At 39.8% G+C, this 22,044-nt stretch overlaps 1 protein-coding gene across 2 annotated transcripts; it reads left to right on the top strand.

The window, feature by feature from the left end:
- The first annotated feature begins 12,222 nt into the window (after positions 1–12,222).
- On the top strand, positions 12,223–21,054 carry LOC120736345 (hepatitis A virus cellular receptor 2 homolog). Of its 2 annotated transcripts, none has more exons than XM_040036395.1 (4): positions 12,223–12,353; positions 19,785–20,141; positions 20,424–20,504; positions 20,587–21,054. In XM_040036395.1, exons 1-4 carry the CDS (start codon positions 12,284–12,286, stop codon positions 20,595–20,597), a joined length of 519 nt encoding a protein of 172 aa, XP_039892329.1. In that variant the 5' UTR covers positions 12,223–12,283; the 3' UTR covers positions 20,598–21,054. The 2 variants fall into 2 exon arrangements, with proteins under 2 accessions (XP_039892329.1, XP_039892328.1); XM_040036394.1 differs by having other exon boundaries at positions 19,785–20,144; positions 20,427–20,504.
- Positions 21,055–22,044: the final 990 nt, after the last annotated feature.

Raw genomic sequence — 22,044 nt, 5'->3', positions numbered from 1 at the left:
CAAGTAAAACCCTCATCTTTGTCCTTCTCTTTTTCATCTTCCTCTTTCTCTTTGACTGCCTCAGAGTCGTGGCTTCTTCTCCACTGAACACCATGAGAAAGTTTCAGTTCTTGGTTAAAATAAAGCAAAAAGAAAATTTTAATGCTGAAACTGAAGCTTGGATTGAAGCAAAATCTACAACTGACAGCAGTTTTGTTGACAACGTCTTATCAACCACCCCATTTCCCAATTAAAATAAATAAATTAATGTTTTTTAGGTTGATAGAGGCAAGTATTTCATTTTTTTCTGTATCTGTTAACTGACCTGGTCTTAGTACCAAGAGGTTCCAGCTTCTCTGTGTTTTAATCTCTGAAACGTGGACAGAAACCGTGTGAATGCACGAGATCAGACCACATGTCATGCTCTGGCTGATGTGGTGCTATGATATCTCTTCTTTCTGCTCTCAAACTACCAGATATTTTTTTGCAAATCCTCAAAACATTAACTCTGCATGCTGTTACAGTTTTAATATGACTGAAATCCAGCTGAATGTGTCTGAGAGAAACCACATCACACACACAGAGCATGTGTAACTGTAGAAAACACCCAGAGTCAGTGAGTATCTCCCCATAATGTTCAGATAAGACGGTGTGACATGGGTCTCTTTATGGGTCTCTTTATAGCTGAAACAAAAATGGTTATAAATCAGTTATTTGATGACTTTTAAAGGACGCTTCCTGCTTAAAGGTCACACAGAGCTGACAGAAAACATGGTCTGTATTACTGAATCTCAGCAATAACTTTGTGTTGTCTTATTTTGATTGTTGTTGATTTCATTTCATTTGAAACATTTAAGGTCTTCACTTCCAAAGCTACACTCCCGTTCCAATTGTAGAAGGGTTGCTCTGCGTTCTCGGGAAGTCGGGACTCCTGTGTCAACTTACGAAGTCTGGAATAGTGAAAAGGTGAGTACGGACTCTTGTACATGAGTATTGAGAAACGGCCTAACAGTCTGCAGTCTATGAACTAACCTCAGCAAACCCAGCTAACAATGTTAGCTCGGTGACGAGCATTCATCATTAATAGTAATAAAAATCACACAGCAATAGTACATCGAAGATACTGAAGTTTCGCCGATCCCATTCTTCTTATGAAGTGGTGTCGGAAATGCATTCCTGCCTGTGGACTGCTGGCTCTGGGTCCATTGTGTAACTGATGCCACCAACATTAACAGGACACTTACATTACAGCCTTTATTGCTTGTTTTGTTTGGATTTACAGTAATCAGAGAAACTGTATTAATCCCAGACTGAAATTGAGTTTAACCCTTAGATGCACACGTGGGGTCAAAAATGACCCCAGGGGTTGTTTTTCTTCAAAATCTTTAAAATGCAAAGTTGTAATATATTCATATTCCAGGTATTCCTCATAAAATATGTTTGTAATATGAGTCCATTTGCATTTTTATTTATTTTTTCATTAATTTATAAAAAATGCAGTTTTTGTATCACTACCCCACTCTTCCACAAGTGGGGTCAAAAATGACCCCAAGCAGTTCCTGTGGAATCTTCTATGAAACTTTCATTCTTAGCAACTCTGACTGACCCGCTTACACTTCTGATGGATCAGGAATTAATTTTTACACAGTAACATACGTGATTTATAGTCAGGGCTGCACATAAGTGGTCCGCAGGTGTGCATTCGCTGTCAAAATAAAAGTATTCCTGGAAATTCAGAGAATATGCGCTTCTTTTGCGGTGGAGGAACACCAAAGTAATTGCTTACGGAGCTTGCTTTTTTGACATCTTTAAGAGTTCTGAACAAATGTCTGTCCTCCTCCAGAACATCTAATCTACACAAACGAGCGTCCCAACTTCTTATCTGGTGTGCGTCTTTTATTTTGACAGCAAATGTGCACCTGCAGACCATTTATGTGCAGCCCTGTTTATAGTTTCCTGTGCATTTCAAACATTGTCCTTTCTGATTATTTTTTTTAATATCTAAAGTAACATGGCTGCTATGAGGCCAGCTGTGGACCTTGGCCTACAAATGATCCAGGACGGATGGGATGACGAGCCCATCGGAGGCACTGACTCAGAATCTGACATTAAAGATATTCGCAGTTTCTTGCACTTTGATGACAAGAGGACCAGAGCCTATGGACTGAAAACAAACCACATGGCAGCTTTCTGCTACATATGGGGCCTGTTCCTGGTCAACTGCAGGCAGAAATTCATCCTCAGTGATTGTGTTACAGAGGATAAACAACTTGTGCGTTTCAGAGGGAAGACCCAGCTTCTGCAGTATATGCAGAGCAAGCATACAAAAGTGATACAAGTGATACAAAAACTGCAATTTCTTAAAATTCATGAAAAAAATAAATAAAAATGCAAAGGGCTTCATGTCACAAACATGTTTTATGAGGAATACCTCAAATATGAAAATATTACAACTCTTCGTTTTAAAGATTTTGAAGAATAACAACCGAGTTTATAGCAAAATGCATTGTTTCTATTTGGGGTCATTTTTGACCCCACTCATGAAAGAGTGTAGGTATTGGTAGGTTGTGCATCCAAGGGTTAAAAATATATTTTAAAAAAAGAAAAAAAAAGAAAGAAAGAGTCCTGGGTTGTACTTGAACACGGGCTGGCCGCTCTCAGTCATGTGATATATGACTACATACATGCTCAGCCAACTGAGCTAAACCTGTGCCTGCATTAAACTGCATTTAATCGCCAAAATTGGAGAAGGGAGAACTGACTCCCTCTTCCCGCGCCACCACATCCACCCACACATGCAGGGCCTTGGAGTGCAGGTGTGTCACCAGGGTGCAGGGGAGGCATCCTCCCTCTGTCCCCTTCTGGCCACCTGTGCCTCAATTTTATTCCACAACTTAGACATCCACATTACTCACACTCTCATAACACATACATGCAGGGCCTTTTGGGTGGGCACATTACACGGCGTCCAGAGGACAGTCTGTGTATTGAAAATCACCTCTGGCGCTGGTGCCCATCTCAATTTTAAATCCATGTAGACATTGAGGCTGTGCTGACACCTGCTGCTCTCCCGTGTTTTAAATTTAGAACAGCACGCAGCAACACTACATATGAGCAGGTGGAGGGAGTTTTGGGGTCTTTACACACCCCCGTTCTCTGTTAGCCATCAGGGCTGGGCGGAGGTGTTGGCCGTCCGGTTGGGTTCTGGGATGCGAGCCTCTCTGCTACTACTGAGCCGGGGGCGATCTGCTTGTCTGCACCCCAGGGGAAAGGGTAACATCTCCTGGGTCAAAGTAAAGTAAATCCGTTGGGCATCTTTCCAAACGGGAAGGGAAACCCCCCCCCCAAAAAAAAACAAAATTGGAGAAGGCATAGAGAGGGGATAGCCTAACATATGGAACAGGAAGTGACCACCATGTATTCTATTTAGTTCAACAAAGTAAATGTATTCTGAATATCACCTATTTAAATGGTAATGGAACGGAATACAGTTACTCATATTTTGTGTTTTAAATACGTAATGCTGGTACATGTATTCCGTTAATCCCCAACACTGCCTATTAAAACAGGTTAATATTGGAGGGGAGTTAAAGGGATCTGCTGGATTGATAGTGGCCTCCTTGCTGTTCGTCAAACAAAAATAAAACATAAAAAAACAACAGATTTAGGATTCACAGCAGCCTCCAGCTCAGTCTCCTGCTGCTGTTCCAGTTATTTTAGTTTTCATTCCCAGATTTCAAACATTCCTAGAACTGGGAATAAAAGAAAGAATGTCCAACCCACCTATGCTTACCCTCAGCAGGCAGTAGGACGTCATCCAGAAACTTATCTTAAAGCAAAATGTGGAACAACATTTGATAACAGTTCAGTTCCTTTTGTTTATTTTGCCCCAACAAAGAGTCACATTTAAACAAAGAATGTTCAGATTCATCCAGTAACACAGCGGTCCCCAACCCCCGGGCCTCGGACCGGTACCGGTCCGTGAGTCGTTTGGTACCGGGCCGCGAGAGTTGAGGCTCAGGTGTGAAATGTATGGTTCTCAGGGTTTTTATCGGTTTTCAGCCTTATTTTGTTACTGTTTTGATCGTTAACTCGGTTTTCCTGGGTCTTTTCACCTGTGTTATGAATAAACCTTTTTTTTTCGGTACCGGTACTAGTTTTATTTTGTTGTATTTATCCGCGACACCTTAAAGGCCGGTCCGTGAAAATATTGTCGGGCATAAACTGGTCCGTGGCGCAAAAAAGGTTGGAGACCACTGCAGTAACAGGTATTCATCACATGTGGGAGAGATACAGAAAAATGTGTAAGAGTTTATATGATGTATTTTCAGTCTGGTAATCCTTCATCAACAATAAAAACATTTTCACTCTGAATAACTGACTATAAACGTATCACAACATATAGACATTAAGTAGTTTTTCATTTGCTAACACCCAGTATTAGCAGTAGATGGCAGCAGACTCTGAAGGCCTTTATAAACCACAAAACTAACGTCATGTCTATGTTCTTCTTTGTGTTCGTTGTCTCTATGTTTCACATTTAAAATACATGCTATCTGATGGAAGCATGATTAACTGTGGTTCTATAATTTTTTGGACTGGATCAGGGGAGCTGTCCAGTTTGAGCACCTCCGGGCGACTGTTGCTGTGATCTTTTTATTTACCATACAAATGGAACTGAATTGACTGAGTTGAATTATTTCAATCAAACAATTAATTCAATTAAACTGACTAAACATGATGAAATGTTTTCTTTTTCATCAAACCAAATTTCACGATTTTGAGTTTGAAAGCACAGAATGCTTTTAATTTAATAATGAAACAGTTCATTGAGTTTCTGAAGGCTGACATATAAATTGCTGCTTGTAACCCACACAATGCAGCGATGCTGTTTATAGTCTGTGGTTGCAGTTAATTTGTTTGTTTCCTATCTGAACTGAAGACAGATGTTTTATCAGTCCATTCAAATTTTCCATCAGTCATCTTCATGAAACCCACAGGACAACACGAGAAGAGCAGCTGGACTCCACTGGCTGGACTGGTCGACTACTGGAGATTGGAGTAAATGACCTCTGGCTCCAGAAAATCTGAGCACACAAACATGCAGCTCAACCCACAGCTCTGCACAAAACCAAACCTATATGCAGTTAAATCGCAACAAAACAACAAAAGAACTGTTGAGTGTCATCAAAATGAAACATTACTGATCAAAGCTCAGACAGTTTAAATAATATGAATGTTATTTTTAGGGCAGAGTGTTCATCTTTCTAAAACTCATTGTCCTTATCAATGTCAAAACGCCATGAATGAAGCTCAGTACTTCCTCCAGCATTTTCACATTAAAAGTTTTTCAGCCTTTCTGTCATAAATTAACTTTTAATTTGAAAGAAAGCCAGCAGGAAATGCTTAGGTTTAGTAGTTCATGGAAAAGAAACAATGAGCCTCAGCAGAGTGCTGACTGTGTTTCTGTCACCCAAACTTTATCTTATAGTTACTCACCCAGAAACTGCAGATCAGGACCTGCTCTGTGTTTATGCTACAGATACACTTCCTGGTCACTTTAAAGGATCATTTCAACCTTTTAGAAAAAAAAAACTAATCATCTTATAGTGAAGAATAACTGTACCTGCAGGTCTGTTTGCTCTGAAGCCAATTTGTTCATAACTAGTTCACACTTCTGAGTAGATTGCAGCTGGATCACTCTCTGCACAATGAAGCAATTTTAAAAAAAGGCTGCAGGTCTTTACAGGTTGTACTGGCAGCCTTTTTGTTCAATTCTTACAATGAAAACGAACATAACAGAGAACAAAACTGATAACCGAATGGAAACGAAAGCTTTTTCCTAATTCATCTGACCCTGACCTTTGACCTAAGATCTTGAAGAATTATATATAAAACTGTGTATTTTATTATCTTTACCCATATGATTGGAACACAACTGGCAGAAATCTATCAGCTGTATAAACTTGAGGATTTTAACATGTGTTCATGCAGACTGTGATTTTTGGAAACTTTACTGCTTCATTGTGATGTTGTATTGAAATCATGACTCATGTGACCCAGGGCCCAGTATAATGTTGTGAAGTTCGAAGAAGATCAATAAAAATGTTGGGTAATATACCATTTTTATGATATTTCTCATTTGGTGTGGCCTTAACCCGATAGTAATCGGTCTAATTCCATCCAAAACTAAGATTTGTTAAAAAAGACAAGAGTATCAGCAGTGTGGTGATTCTATCAGCCTCTGAGTCTAGCTGTGCTGCTGTTAGAAATTAAATGTGCAGATCAGGGCGTTTTGGTCATGTGGTGAACATGACTCTAGTTGCTCTGATACCATATGAAATATAGCAGCAGAATTTCAATGTAGAACAGCAAGTTAGAAACTTGACAGTGACAAAGCAGAGTGGTTGTACCTCACCTCTCCTCTTTGACTGTTTTTTCTTGTCTTTGATGATGATTCGTCCATAAGTGACGTCGTCCCTCCTCACTGTGGAGTAGACTGCAGCTGGATCGCTCTCTGCACAATAAATACACACAGTGGACATCACTGCAGCTAGAACAGGCGAGAGCTGAAATGAGGTTACAAACATTGCAGGAAGACACACAAGAATGTAGAAAATATATGATCTCAAATAATGAACTGGCTGTTTGATGGGGTTTGGTTATAATGTTCAGAGAGTTTTGGTGAGAATCTGAGTTTCTCTGGAGTTCTGGGGAGAATTTTTTTAATGTTTAAATCAAGTTTTCCCTTTCCTCTTTTCTTTAACTTTCCCTGTAACTTATTTAAAGTGACACTGGACTTCATAAAGATAGCAACATGGACCCTCAGCATATAAAACACTACCTGGGCTCTGTCTGGCTGGCTGCTGTTGATAATTTGAGGTTATGATTTCACTGTATATGATGCCATCTGTGATGTCATTTTCTCTAACTTCTTCTGCATCCTCTGAAATGAAGAAAATGAACAGCAATGTATTTTACTGCTTGGACATAAAAACGTTGAACATGTTTGTTATTACAAGTTCCAAAATAAATCTATAAAATGTTTGAAAATTATTATTTTTAAAAAATGTAATAATCTTACCTTTGGGTTTTCCACATACACATCGTTTCACCACCAGAACCACTAACATAAGCAAAACCACAGCACACACTGATCCCATAGATGACAACACAGCAATGAGTGATGGAGTGATGGAGGCAGATGTAGGTGGAGGTGTGGTGGTGTGATTGTCTAAAATAAAGCAAACACAGTCATTAAAGGACTGGATTCAAATCCAAATGAGATGCTGTGGCACGACCTCAAACAGGCTCTTCATGCTCAAACCCACTCCAATGTGTCTGAATTCAAGTAATTCTGCAAACACGAGTGGGCCAAAATTCCTCCACAAGCATTTTGTATTTGTTATCTTTGACTAAAATGAAAATTGTTTGATAAAGTGAAACATGCAAGTGTGACAAATTTGCAAATAACTAAGAAAAATGAGGATAGGGGGAAAGAACTGAGGTGACAGTGCATATACCTACTTGAAAAGTAGACTAGATCGATTACATATGACACTTCTATCAAAGTCATGCGACTTTCACAAAATGCTGCAGCATCTCGTGTTCCTGGAGAAATTACAGGGTCTGAGAAAATCGCTCATGTGCATCCATCCACCAAACCAGAAACAGACATCCTGTGAGATAAACCTGACACAGTTTCCTCCTCATGTTTACTAAAAAGTTCAAACAGAACAACAACAAAAAAAATTCTTTCTGAATGAGCAACACTTACAAGTAATAAAGAAATTAAATGTAAAATAAAGGCATAGATAAAAAAAAAAGATCCATTACTAGAAACCGCTGCGGCTTTATGGAGGCTACAGAAAGCACTGAATATGAGTCACACCCACAAAGCAGTCCACATGTTAAAGTAGTGAAGCATGAAGCCAGGGTGTCTTTTCTTTCATTGTTATCGACCTTTACAGAATTATGTGGTTTTCAGTTGGACTCAGTCTTCGATTAATTTTTTTTTTCTGTTTGAAGCAGAAAATCTTCTTTTTTTGAGTGTTTTTCAGCATTTTAAACTACTTTCACCATGACAACAAATGCTGCAGACCTAATCTTCTTGTCAGTGATAAATAGGTCCAAACCCTCACTGATCAATCAGTACTTCAGAAACCAGATCTGTAAGATTCCACAGACCACATGGACACAAATGGTCTTCATTGTACATTGATGGGCAAGGAAGCAAGAAATCGAGCAAGAAACAACTTTATTCCAGCATTTTTAAAATCTTATGGCTTAAATCCTAAACCTGGTTAGAAAACAATGCAAAGGGCTGGCTTCCTAACTTGTTTTTATTGGAGATTCTGTCTCCTGAATTTGTTCTTTACTTAATATTATTAAAGATATTTATGGATAAAAATAATTGCTGAGTGTCCTGAACAATGACCCGGCCATTCAGAAAAATAACTCCTTAACTCTTAGTTAAGTTTTTGTTATTTTTTTGAGACTCCTACGCCATTTTTAAAGAAATAGACTTTTAAAAAATGTCAGACGTTAGCAAATATAATAAAAATTAAAATGTGCAAATTAATATAGATTTTTTTTTATTTTAAATTCTGTCAGTAGGTTAAATAAACACTTCGTTTTCAAAAAAAAAAAAAAAAATATCATGTTTCAAGTTTTAAAATGATGAAGCGGGCAGTATGAACACACACGGAACTCACCTGGCAAAGAAAAGGCCAGAGAGCCAATGAGGACGCAGGAGACGATCCACATTTCAGTGCTGAGCTGCTGCTGAGGTTGTGATCAGTGTCTGCACGATAGAGGAGGACTGAGTAAATCGGGCTTAGACTCTGTATTTACAAAACACCCAGAGCTCACTTTTAGTCTGCAAACAGCTGTGAGGGAGGAGCCAGTTTATTAGGAACACCTCTTTCACTCATTGCACTCAGACGCAGGCCTGGGGTCAGCTGTTGCCTGCTGTGAGTGAAGAAATGATGCTATACTTTTTTACTCTGTTTTGTTTTTGACACTTTCAATAATTCTGCAGCGCTTTGAAAGAACACTTAGATCAAAGAACTGATAATATTTGGGTATATAAATGTGCATATAATGTTCTGTGCTTCAAGACATCACTTAAACAAATATTAAAGAAAAGTGATAGTCCCTGTTTAGATTTCATTATATTATATTTTTTAAGGAATGATCCACCCTGCATGACTGCCAATTTTTTGCATGCAGGGCCGACACAAATGATGGTTACCCATGTGCAGGTAACATATGCAGGACATTAAACTGTTAATCACAGATTCCACCAAAAAATTTATCCGGATCAGGAGAAGTGTGTTCTAGATCCAGCAGCAACATGAAGAAGAGCTGCAGTGTGTGTGTCCAGAATGTGCAGGAAGACATATAACAAGTGCAAGAAGTACAGATGCAACACACATAGAAGAAATGTGTTATACAGTCAGCATGAATAGATTGAATAGATTATTCTTCTATTTATGTTTGCCAAGGATAAACATAAACATAAACAAAGTCAGAGTGCTGCCCCCTGCTGGCTGTATTTATCCAACCTTTTCATCCACAGTCAGTTCAGTCAGCCTCTGATTCTGATTCGTTACAGCACTGCAATCCAGCTGAACCTGTCCCAAAGAAAGCAAAACACACACTGCGCCATGTGCCATGTAACTGCAGATGAAAACACCGGCACAGTCTACCTTTAACTCCCAGAGGAAACAGCATGACCTGAATCCCCTTATACTTGAAGTACAAATGGTCATAAAACATGTATTTAATCAGTATTAGAGAAGTAGAAGAAGTTGAAGGATTAGAAAACATAGACTCTGTTATGGGGTTGCTTAAATGTGTGAGAGTCTATTTGAATTCTGTTTGATTCATTTAATTTTATCAGCTGATGAAATGTTCAGCGTGAGAGTGAAGACCTTCAAATTCCTCGGCACCAACATCCTCATTGAGCATCTCACATGGACCCATAACACACAGCAGATCATCAACGACTCTTCTTCCTAAAAAAGCTGAGAAAATTTTGGATTTAACAAGTGCTACAAAGCACTTGTTTTATTATTTTCTATGCTCAGAGTTAAGTTTACTTTGGGTTTAGTTGTCATTTATTATTTATTTAGTTTTGTGAAGGGAACTGGCAAAGCAAGACTTTCATTGCTCTGCGTAACCACTTGTGTTTTTGGTGTATATGACAATAAAGCTTGTGAATCTTGAAGAAATCACAATAAAAATGTAATGATGTCAGCTATGGATCTTTGTTTTGATTAATTACATGATGCGATGACCTCTGCCCTTTACTCAGCCTTCCTTCTGCACGTGTTCTGGGTTGCTGGTGGGTGGAGCGAGACCCATACAGCCTTGCTGGGTGCCGGGAGTAGCAGACAGAGCCACAAACTGCCAGTCTCATTAGGTCTGTGACTCAGTATTTTCTAGTTCTGGACATTGTGCTGTTCGTTTTAAAAAATTATTAGGCTATAATTCTTAGGTTCCTGGTTATTCATTTGCCAAGTTTAAAGTGTGTTTCTGTTAGCCTTCTGTTCTTAGTGGCCTTAGTTGTCTAATCTTCTCCTATATTTAGTCAGTCTTGTCCCTGTGTTTACTCTTGTCTCCCCAGTTTCTTTGTCCAGCTTGCCTGTCAGAGTCTCTGTCAGTGTGTTTCCAGTCTTATTTTGATTGTCTCTTGTCCTGTATGCACTTTGTTCAGGTTCGCTTCCCCTTTGTCGTTATCGTTATGTCTGATTTGTGTCTCCTGTGTTTCTACTTTTCCCATCCTGTCGTTATCATGTGTATATTTAAGTCCTCAGTCTCCCTCTGCTTGTTACTGCATTTTTCATGTTCTCTTGTTTATGCCAAGTTCCTTGCTTACAAGAGTCCTTGCTTCTAGTTTATCTTTTGTTTGCTTCTTTTAGTGTTTCTTTGTACTTTATTTTTTAGTTCCGTTTCACAGCAAATAGAGCTGTTGCTTAAGTTATTTACTTCCTCCTATGTGTTCGGGTCCTACCCTTGCCTGCCACACTGACAAACTTGACACCAGTGAGCTTTGATCTGTTGAAAGGCGCATCTAGTGGTCATACTGGTACACATCATAAGTGATGTTTCCTGGGTTCTATGGGTGTTTCGGGCCTCTCAACATTACACGTCCTTACCTAGATGATCCAGCCCTGTCCCAGCAGCATTACCCAATCACCACCACTTGTAACCCACAGCCAACTGGCAGCTGTCTCTTCTGCTCCTGTTGGAGTCCTGGTGGCTATACTTTTGTATGGTCCCCTCAGAACACCAGACTGAGCTTTACTGCTGGGCTTTGGGGATCAACTAGCCAACAGGATGGAGCCAACCGTGCTTCCACTGGTCCTTTATGAGCCTGGGCTAGCTTCCTTTTAAAAGTGACTTTGTGTGAAAAGTCACTTTAAAACCATAGTGGAAAAATGCAGCTCAAGTTCAGACACGACTTCATCTCAAAGAGCAGAAGAATGAGTCCACTGATAACATGTACACATTCCACTTTTTATTTCTACAGAAGTCTGGTGACACCGCAGCATTCCACTACACTGCAAATATGTTTTTACATGTTACCTGCAGGCCTGCACTTCACTCTGCTGCTGCACATCAAACCTGAATGCAGGTTCCTCTGCACCAGCTGCAGTGTTTGCTAAGAAAGTGCAAACAGCCCAAATGAATAAAACAGGACAACAAAACTATTTTTGTAATAATCAGAAATGACAAAGCTATTTTTTAAATAGTGTTTTCATGCTGATTTCAGTTTTTTTTTTCATGGTTTTACTGAAACGCAAGCACCAATCAAGAAAATCTTGCATTATCATCAGTACTTAGACAAATAAGCAAACATCATGGCATCTGTTTTAAGCAGCTGCAAAAAAATATGTGTTTTGGCGACAGCGTGCTAGTGAAGGGTCAGTCTTAAGTAGCTTAACAAGCAACAACAGCTGAAAATGGTGAGGAAGAATGATTGAAGAACTATTCCCCGAGGCCACTTTAAAACATCACAATAAAGTCTGGCTGCTTGGAGGCAAAATATATAGAGATGACATATGGCTCAAGACAGCAACATAGAGGGTGACAGATATCAGAGGTTTTTAATCACGCAGAGAAACAGTGAAGGGCACAAAGTTTGAACATCTTAAAGAAATTAAACAACCGATCAATGTAAAACATCTGTTCCTCCTCATGCACTGTTTCTAGATTCTATCAGTGGCCACGCCCCCTCGAAGGTTAAATCGTCTGTCATCGAGGAAGTTAAAAGTTTTTCAAGGCTGAAGGAGGAGAGATGTCTGCTGGTACATCTGCGTCACTCTGCTGCGGTTTGCTGTCTGCCTGCGTCTTGCTGGTCTCTGCAGGTGAGTCTGAGCAGGGTCTGGAACAGGAAACCAGTTCATTCCGCAAGTGTGTTTGCAACTGTTAGGCTTTAAGCTGCAGGAGTGAATATGCGATAACACTGCTGTTTTATATTTTCCGGTCTTTTGAAAATGCCTGTCAGTCTGTGTTCATGAATACTTTAAAACTTGTGCTAAAAAAAACTATAATGCGAGAGGAAGATCAGGTTTGCAGAGTGAGGCATCTACACAAAAAATAAATAAATAAACATTTTAAAAAGTTGTAAATGATGTTTTGAATTAATAATTTATAGCTTATGTATTATTTATTTATAACAAAGTATTTTTGTAATATTTAGGAGAATTTAAACGGCAACATAATTTTTGTAAAGGTCAGTTTTTGTTTCTTGATATAAGCCTGCATAGCTATGGGTAGTGTCCAGCAGAGGGACCTGTCACGTAGTTAGCCACAAGTTCAGACCGAATTTTGTGGCTCACATGTGCCACAATGAAGCTCTCAATGAAGCGTGAAGCAGCGTGATACAAGACAAAATTAAGAAATTGCAGCCCTTGGAAGGCAGAGCAAGGTACACGTTTTAAGCTGTACTTGACTGCTTAGTTGCTACTTTATTTGATTTATATTTGAGTTTATATTAATAAGAACCACCTAAGAAGATGTATTTCTGTGTTTCTGTCTAGTTTTAAGGTGTATTGGCGCACCTCAGCACTGTTAGATTCTGAATGAATCTTGAAGTAAAAACTCTGCACCTGTCGAAGCTCTCTCTATTTCCTCCCTGGTCCGGGGGACTGTTACAGTGACAACTCGGTAGCTTAGTGTGAAGGCTAGTTGCTAGCCCCCATGTCAAGTAAGTGCAGCCCGTGCCTGTCGAGCTGGGTCCGTGTGTCAGCTGTGAGAGATTTCTACACCAGTCAAGATCACCATTGCTTCATTGCCTAGCTCTACTTTGAACTCTGATGGTCACTTTACTAAGGTGCAGGTATTATGCTCAGCAAGGACTCTGAGGTCAAAATATCTGCACATTAATTCAGAGTTACCTGCCTTAGATGTTTTGTGGTTACAGCCTTAAAGGTATAGTGCATTGCATGAAGTCATTAGAATCCTTAAATTATATGGGTTATTCTTCTTTAAAATAACATTGTGGTATCAGCAGTATTTACAGTTACATTTTGTCAAATATGTGAGTGCTAATCTGTTTATTTGCATGGTGTAAATATCTGATGTGAGCATTGTTTCCAAAAGTTAAAGTAACACTCACTTAAATTTAAGTCCAGACGTTATTGCATAGAGCAACATACACATTACAGTAACAAAATGTTGAACCCTGCTGAAGAAGCCGATGACTCAGAGCAACAAGGAGTGAGATCCAGCATTCGTGAAATGCATTTAACTGAAAAGGGTAAAAGCATGCAGGAATATGAGGCAAAGAAAAATGAGAAGGCATTTAACAAAGCTTATGACACTTGGAAGAAGGCAGCTAAAGAAATCAGAACAAAGTTTAAAATTTTAGCTCTCCTGAAGAGCTAAATAATGCCAGTCATGACATAAGACATAAGCACGCTGTAGTACAACAGCATTATGAACCCAATCCCGCAGCCAATCCATGATCCCAGACATTGTTAAACGAACAGATGCTTGTGCAGTGCTTACAACTGACATTTGTGAAGTTATTGCTAAACGACAGGAAAATACTGAAAGGGAAAGAGTACAAGTGATGTTAAACAAAGGGGACTATGGTTCTGTGTTTGGTGATACCGAAACTGAAACATCAGATGGTTCAGTTGCACACTCAAAGGCAGATTCTACTGGCAGTCGTGAGGTGGAAGCAGAATCTGAACTTGCAGCCAAAAGCCACAGAAGAAATACTGGCACAAGAAACCAAGATCAGACAAATGGAAATTGAGTGGAAATTAAAGGAATTGGAAACAAAGGCAAGGTTGGAGGAGGAGAAAACTAAACACTATCAGTTAAAGGCAGACAGTGAAGTGAAAGTAGCAGCTGCCCTAGGAAGAGCCCTTAGTGCTCAAAATGACATTGAAAGCCATGATCTAGCATCCTGCCACAACTTAGAAAATTCCGCAAATCTCCCCAACAGCACACCACAGCTTTTTTTTTTGTTATCATCTATTGTCCACCTGAGCCTTACACAGAGTTTCTGTCTGATTTCTCAGACTTTTGATTTAGTGCTCAGCTCAGATAAAATACTTATTGTGAGTGATTTTAACATCCATGTAAATGCTAAAAATGACAGCCTCAACGTGGCATTTAATCTGTTATTAGACTCAATTGGTTTCTCTCAAAATGTAAAAGAACCCACCCACCACTTTAATCACACTCTAGATTTTGTTTTAACATATGGCATAGAAACTGAACATTTAACAGTGTTTCCTGAAAACCCTCTCCTGTCTGATCATTTCCTGATAACATTTACATTTACAATAATTGATTACACAGCAGTGGAGAGTAGACTTTATCAAAGTAGATGTCTTTCTGAAAGTGCTGTACCTAAGTTTAAGAATATAATCCAGGCCCGGCCCTAACCAATCTGGCGCCCTAGGCAAGATTTTAGGTGGCGCCCCCCTACATCGGCAGTGTAGTGTATGTACTCACAAGAAACCGAATAGCTTTATCTTTGACCTTTTTTTTTTACTTAAAGAAAGCAAATTCACAATCAGAATAATTAACAAGATAACAAAATATATGAATAAATAAATGAATACAAAAAAATAAAAAATGAATATATGAAATACAATAACACCGCTTGATGCTTCTGCAAAACTGGTGGGTTGTGCTGCTGAGGTGGAGGCAACAGGAAGACCGCTTGATGCTGCTGCATCGTGGCTGGGTTGTGCTGCTAAAGCTGCATCACTGGTGGGTTGTGCTGCTGAAGTGGAGGCAGCAGCGGTAGATGTGGTAGATGGCCCAGGGGTGGGATTTAGAAACTGCAACAGTGCATCTGAAGAGAGGAGTATGTGACACCACTGAGTATTAAAGTCTAACAATAAAAACATATGATTCCAGGAATAAAATGAAATGATATAATATAAATGAAAAACCAAAGAGATATATGTATGATGTTAACTGATATGCAAATTAGATTCGATTCAATTTATTGTCATCATTACAGTGAAATGCTGAATAGCAGAATGCAAAGTAACAGTATAATATCATATGAGAATGTTATGTTATGATTATCTTTGACCGAATCACAGCAGTGCTCATATTAAAAAACAGCATTCCCTCTCATGTGATATTGCTTAATTAACATTAATGATGTGCACTTTAACAACTAGGCTTACAACTATAATATATACAGGGGTGGAAAAGTGACTATTACCTGCAGGGTAAACGTTAGCTAACCAGAAGGCAATAACAATGTAAACAAAAAACACCTGCTTAAAAGATGAATACAAATGAGGAATGGTGGGAAAGGTGCGAGTACTGTAATTACCTAACGTTACATTATTATTTTCCATAACAATTTAGCCCCCTCCACAATATTAACTGACGTTAAAACAGTTAACTAGCTATTTATTGATTAGCAATTAGCGAATCATGTAACATTAGCTTAATGCTAAAAATTTAGGTTACTATCACATTCAGACAAATAATTTCATGTAGGCTAACGTTACCTACCTCTGTCTTTTTCTCGTTTCTCCTCCTCTTCTTTTCTCTTTTTTCTTCCCTGGGCACCTGACAGTTTTGGCCGTTTTGACATCTTGTGTTGATTTTTTGATGTGGTGACGTCCAAAAGGAACCATGATACGGGAAGGGAGGGGGCGCACCGTGCGGGGAGGGGGGGGGGCGTAATGTTGTAACAAATAATATTTCTATTAAATAAGCTTTACTTTGCATTTTAATTAACGTGGGATTATTTTTTGTATTTAGAAATAATAGTACCAACTTCTTTTTTTTTTTTCCCAACATTTGTGGCACTGGCGTGGCGCCCCCTGATGGACGGCGCCCTTAGCATTTGCCTATACGGCCTATGCCACGGGCCGGCCCTGATATAATCCACCCACTGTTATCATCTTCGATGACCTGTACCAACACAGAGCAGAGCAGCTATCTGAACGCTACTCCAACAGAGGTCGATTATCTTGTTAATAATTTTACCTCCTCACTACGTATGACTCTGGATACTGTAGCTCTAAGGCCTAAGGCCTCAAATCAGAAGTACCTGACTCTGTGGTATAATTCTCAAATGCGTACCCTAAAGCAGATGACTCGTAAGCTGGAGAGGAAATGGCGTGTCACATTTTAGAGGATCATCATTTAGCCTGGAGAAATAGTTTGTTGCTTTATAAGAAAGTCCTCTGCAAAGCCAGAACATCTTACTATTCATCACTGATTGAAGAAAAATAAGAACAACCCCAGGTTTCTCTTCAGCACTGTAGCCAGGCTGACAAACAGTCAGAGCTCTTTTGAGCCAACCATCCCTTTAACGTTAACTAGTAATGACTTCATGAACTTTTTCACAAATAAATTTTTTATCATTAGAGAAAAAAATACCAGTAATCATCCCACAGATGTAATGTTATCTACAGCTACTCTTAGTACCATTGATGTTAAGTTAGACTCTTTTTCTCCAATTGATCTTTCTGAGTTAACTTCAATAATTACTTCCTCCAAACCATCAGTGTCTTTTAGACCCCATCCCTACAAAACTGCTCAAAGAAGTCCTGCCATTAATTAATTATTCGATCTTAAATATGATCAACCTATCTCTAATAATCAGCTATGTACCACAGGCCTTCAAGCTGGCTGTAGTTAAACCTTTACTCAAAAAGCCATCTCTAGACCCAGCAGTCTTAGCCAATTATAGGCCAATCTCCAACCTTCCTTTCATATCAAAAATCCTTGAAAGAGTAGTTGTCAAACAGCTAACAGACCATCTGCAGAGGAATCAATCAATCAAGGCTTTATTCGCCATGTGCAGGTTGCCCTGCAGTGAAATAGGACACGCCCCCCCCCCGGACCTTACACACACAACACAGACATCACATGGGGATAAGGGTCGGAGATCAGTAGCGTTACAGAAAACAAACACTGAAATATACGCTACAATGGGAAAGTACAAGAAGAAAAAAAGAGACCTCTACTCATGTTGGGCTCCTGGGAGGACAGCATGAGAACAGGAAACAAAAAACCTCCTCTGCACAAAAACGCACATAAATGTCCACAGCACAACAGTATGGAACACGTGACAAGCCACAGGGTCAGGTGAGTAATCCGACGCAAACACAGCAGCCATCCTGCCCAGCGCTACCATTCCACTGCGGGCTCAGACCTGCCGTGTTCCCAGGAAGGAACAAGCATCGAAGGCGCTTGGAAAGGGAGGGGGGATGAGTGTGTGCATATCAGTGTATATGTATGTGTGTGCGTGTCCAGAGTTCAGCTAAGACAGTGTCCTTCGCCCTGCTAGGCTAAGTAAACAGTCTTCCAGCCAACCCAGGTGGCCTTGCATGGAATGGGAAGAACAGTCTAAACACAGTCGTTATCAGGGTGTTTTTTGTTCGGCTCCAGCCTTGCAACTGTAGCTGGCACCGAAAGGGTATCCACATGAACTGATGGTGGTTTTTACTTTAGTGCGAACAACTCATATGAATTTCAAAGCAGTTCTACAGTCCAACACTGGTCTCTCAATCTCCCGTTGGAGAACCGTGAGCTTCGCCATACTTGCGTTCTGTGATGTTGTCATTCTTGTGCTCAAAGAGCCGATTCTGAGAACTCACGACCACAGTGAGCCTCCCCAAGGTGTAATCCAGTCTGCACTCAGAGATCTTATTCTGAATATTCACAGCAGCCATAGCCTTTCCAAGATCTTATCCGTGCTGCACTCAATGAGCCCATTTTGAGAAACTCACGCCTCTCCCATCGTTTCAATCCCAGCGGGCAGCCTTGTGGGGGTTTGAACAGCCGGTTCCGCTTTCTTAATTCTTCGATAAGTCAGGGCCAAGCCATCTCCGATCAGCCAGAACGCCTGTTACCATGGTTCCGAATAGGTAGATATCTTCAGCAGTCAGGCTCACCCAAGCCCAAACTTCTCGTTGAGAAAGAGGTGTCAACTGCATTTAGGGACCAGTTGATCAAATCCATAATTCCTCTTTTAGGTTTTAGAGAACAGACTGTGAGAGAATGTTCCAGGGAAAAGTAATACAAAAAACACGAGACTAGACAAGGACGTAAGAGGCTAAGCAGGGAAGCTAAGGGAGAGGAGGAGAGGAGAAAAGTGCGACCGCCTTCGTCAAGAGCAATGGCTTATTTGAAGAGTTTCAGTCAGGTTTCAGAGCTCATCACAGCACAGAAACAGCTTTAGTGAAGGTTACAAATGATCTTCTTATGGCCTCTGATAGTGGACTCATCTCTGTGCTTGTCCTGCTAGACCTTAGTGCAGCGTTCGATACTGTTGACCATAATATCCTATTAGAGCAATTAGAACTTGCTGTAGGTATTACAGGTACTGTGCTGCAGTGGTTTGTATCATATCTATCTAATAGACTCTAATTTGTACATGTAAATGGAGAGTCCTCTTCACACACTAAGGTCAATGTTATTAACCTCTGTCTCTCTTCCACAGCATGTCTTTATCCTGTTCTCCTTCTCTCACCCCAACCTTTTTAACAGCCTGCAAGTTTTTTTTGTTTCTTTGTAAATATGGCCCTAAATATCAATGAGACCCTTTAAATGTTACATAATGTTATATAATTATAAAATGTTTCCTTCAGTGACATCTTTTATTCAAGATTTAGCACATGCATGTTTCCAAAGTTCAGCAACATTTTGAATGCAGGGGTATTTTTACAGAGTGGCTTTGTTTTCAAATGTGAAATATAAATATATCCACACTGCACATCAAACACACAACTCGCTCCCGAGAGAGTATATTTATTAACAGTGTCAGGATCTTACACTTTGAGTTTTCTTGTGTCCTTGTGATTTTCTATTATGATTTGTTCTAAGTTCACTTAGTTTCCCTAGTTTAGTGTCTTAGTTTGAGTTTCTTGTATTCTCTCTAAATTTCCTGTGTTACGTTTAAGGTCTGCATCTTGGTGTCAGTGTTTTCAGTTTCGTGTCCTCTCCATCCTGTCATGTGTAAATTCCTCAGCTGTGTTCCCAGTTTGATTCCACTTCCCTCTTTATCTTCTGTGTATTTATGTCAAAGTCTCCCTCTGTTCCATGTCGCGTCGTCCCTCAGTGTTGTGTGCGTTTCCCAGTGATTACCCTGTGCCTCCTTGTGAGTTAGTTTTAGTTCATCCCAGTGTAGTTTTGTATCGCCCTTTTCCTTTCTGTTAATAAAGCCATGCTTTGAGTTCATGCACGTGTGGAGGAAAACCTTTTTCTCTTAGATTCTTCCTCTGATTGGCTGCTGGATAGGTAAACAGTCGTACTTTGATCCCTTTAACCTCTCTGCTCTGTGTTGTTTCCTCTTTCAGTCCAGAGAAACATCACGGTTGAGCCCGGACAGAACGTCATTCTGCCATGTCGAGCTCCAAACAACACCTCGTCCATCTGCGTAGCAGAGTGGAGCAGGGCTGACCTCGGGACAGATTATGTCCTTTTTTACAGAGAGAAGCGAATTGATCCAGACAACCAGCATCCATCCTTTGTGAACCGGGTAGATCTGCAGGATGGGGAGATCAAAGATGGAGACGTGTCTTTGATTCTGAAGCATGTGACGGCTAACGACACTGGAACGTACCATTGTCGTGTTGTTAAATGCCGTCAACGGCAGAGTCTTAATATTCCAACTCCCCCCATCAGCAGCATCCAGCTGACTGTTGTCGATCCTTATGGTGAGTGAGTAGAGTTCAGTATGTGTGTGATCAGAGGTGAAGCTGCTTCCTGGTTGTTGATCAGACTTTGTAGAAAGCAGCTGGGTGTTTGTTTGTCATGTTTGTTTATAAATAATCCTTAGTAATATGCATCTTGTTGATAACGACAATGCTTGGATGTCATGTAGATGTCCAAACTCGTTCATGGGTCGACGGACCCGAAATAGACATGATCTGCAAATAGTACAGGCCTCAGGTCTGTGATCACATACCTGATAGCTGACACCGGTTTTTTACCTCCAGGTCTACAAGGAAGCGTCAGCAATGGAGGAAGCATGATTGCATGTGTTGGACTTATAGCTGGTCTGTTTGTTCTTGTTGGTGAGTTTTGATCCGTAGAAAACTTGCCTGGAGCTGAAATGTCTTGGAATTTAAAAAAAAATGTTTATCTTTAATTTTCCAGCTGAACTCTGAGTCAACATTGTTGTCATCCAGGATTTGAAAGATTCCCACAACTGGAAAGATTCCAATGAATGTCAAACCCACTCGTCGTCACGCTCATCAACCAGCAGGAGGTGATGTTATAATAGAAAATTCAGTGATAGCAAATTGTGTTTTAATTCAGAGAAGCAACACGTTTTGATAATATTTAGGTTAGCAGCACTGATCCTGAGTTCAAACCTGAGCAGGACCCTCCCACCAGTGCAAACAAATATTCATTTACTGTAACTTTTAACCCTTGACCTTTATTTGTTGAATTACAAAAGTCCAGCTTATTGTTCATTATTCTCTGCAATGTCACGAGCCATTAAAAATCAGATGAAAAGTTTTGCAGTAACATGTGTCCTACATTTATTTTGTATTTTTTATTTGTAACATTTCATTTTTACTGTGTACTGAAAACAACAGCTGAATATAATGCATAATGCTGTGAGAAGTCTTTTTTTTTGTCTGAATGTTTAATCTGATTTAGACTTTGATCTAAACCCTGGATTCATCAAAAAAAAGTGAGTACTAAGGGAAAAACACAATTACAGCTTATCACTGTCTGACAGAAAAAGGTTTATAAGTTTATAAATCTGGCTTTTTATCATGTTTGTGTAGTGTGCTTGGCTCTAAGTCACCATTCTGACATCCATCTGTGATTAAAGACAATCCCAGGAAGCTCTTATTACAGAGTGAAGAGTACCACTGCCTAACTGGAGGGTTGTCACAGTTGGTGCATGGCTGTTATTGCACAGTGATTACCAACAACATACACATAAATGTAAATTTATAATACATGAGCTTATAAAGACAGACACAGGCCTGCAGAAATGAGTTATAACACATTTTTATTTATTTAATTAATACCTTCTGCTCAGAGCTCTCCTCTCTGTGTGGTTTTATTTCCTGTGATTTCAGTTTCAGTCTGTTTCAGTTAAACAGACTGAGCCCTGGTACTAACATGACTTTAAAGTTGTTACTCTGAAGATACTCTGAACTTCTTTCTGTACACAGATCTGTGTCTGTAACTGAGGTTGACCTTTGCCACCAGAGAGAGAATACAGTAAAAATACAGTAACTGACTTCAGCTCAAGCCCGGACAGGACTGTGCCTGTAGGCACCAGTGAAATATGCACTTTTATTTCTAATTAAGTCATTTCACTTATGCATGAATACTCCAGTCTTTCATTCCCCTGCAGACATTTGGATCAGGCAGTGTCTGAGTTTTTCATAAAGAGTAGGTCACATGAAGCCTGCTCATTTTGCTGCAATGTTTAAAATGTTTCAGTTAGTTTAAGAATGATCAGTTAACCTGATGTGGGTGAATAACCCCTCTAAACCATCTCAGCATAGGTTGTATTGTAAAGCTCTACTCCCAGAAAATACAAAAAAGAGCTTAGTTTGCTTGTTCTGCTATGAAACTGGGCAACCAAAA

The sequence above is a fragment of the Simochromis diagramma genome, unplaced genomic scaffold, assembly GCF_900408965.1.
Source record: "Simochromis diagramma unplaced genomic scaffold, fSimDia1.1 OVJJ01000703.1, whole genome shotgun sequence".
In the NCBI taxonomy this organism is placed as follows: Eukaryota; Metazoa; Chordata; class Actinopteri; order Cichliformes; family Cichlidae; genus Simochromis; species Simochromis diagramma.
Note: the sequence above shows the minus strand (reverse complement) of the source record. Positions and strands in the feature narration are given on the sequence as shown.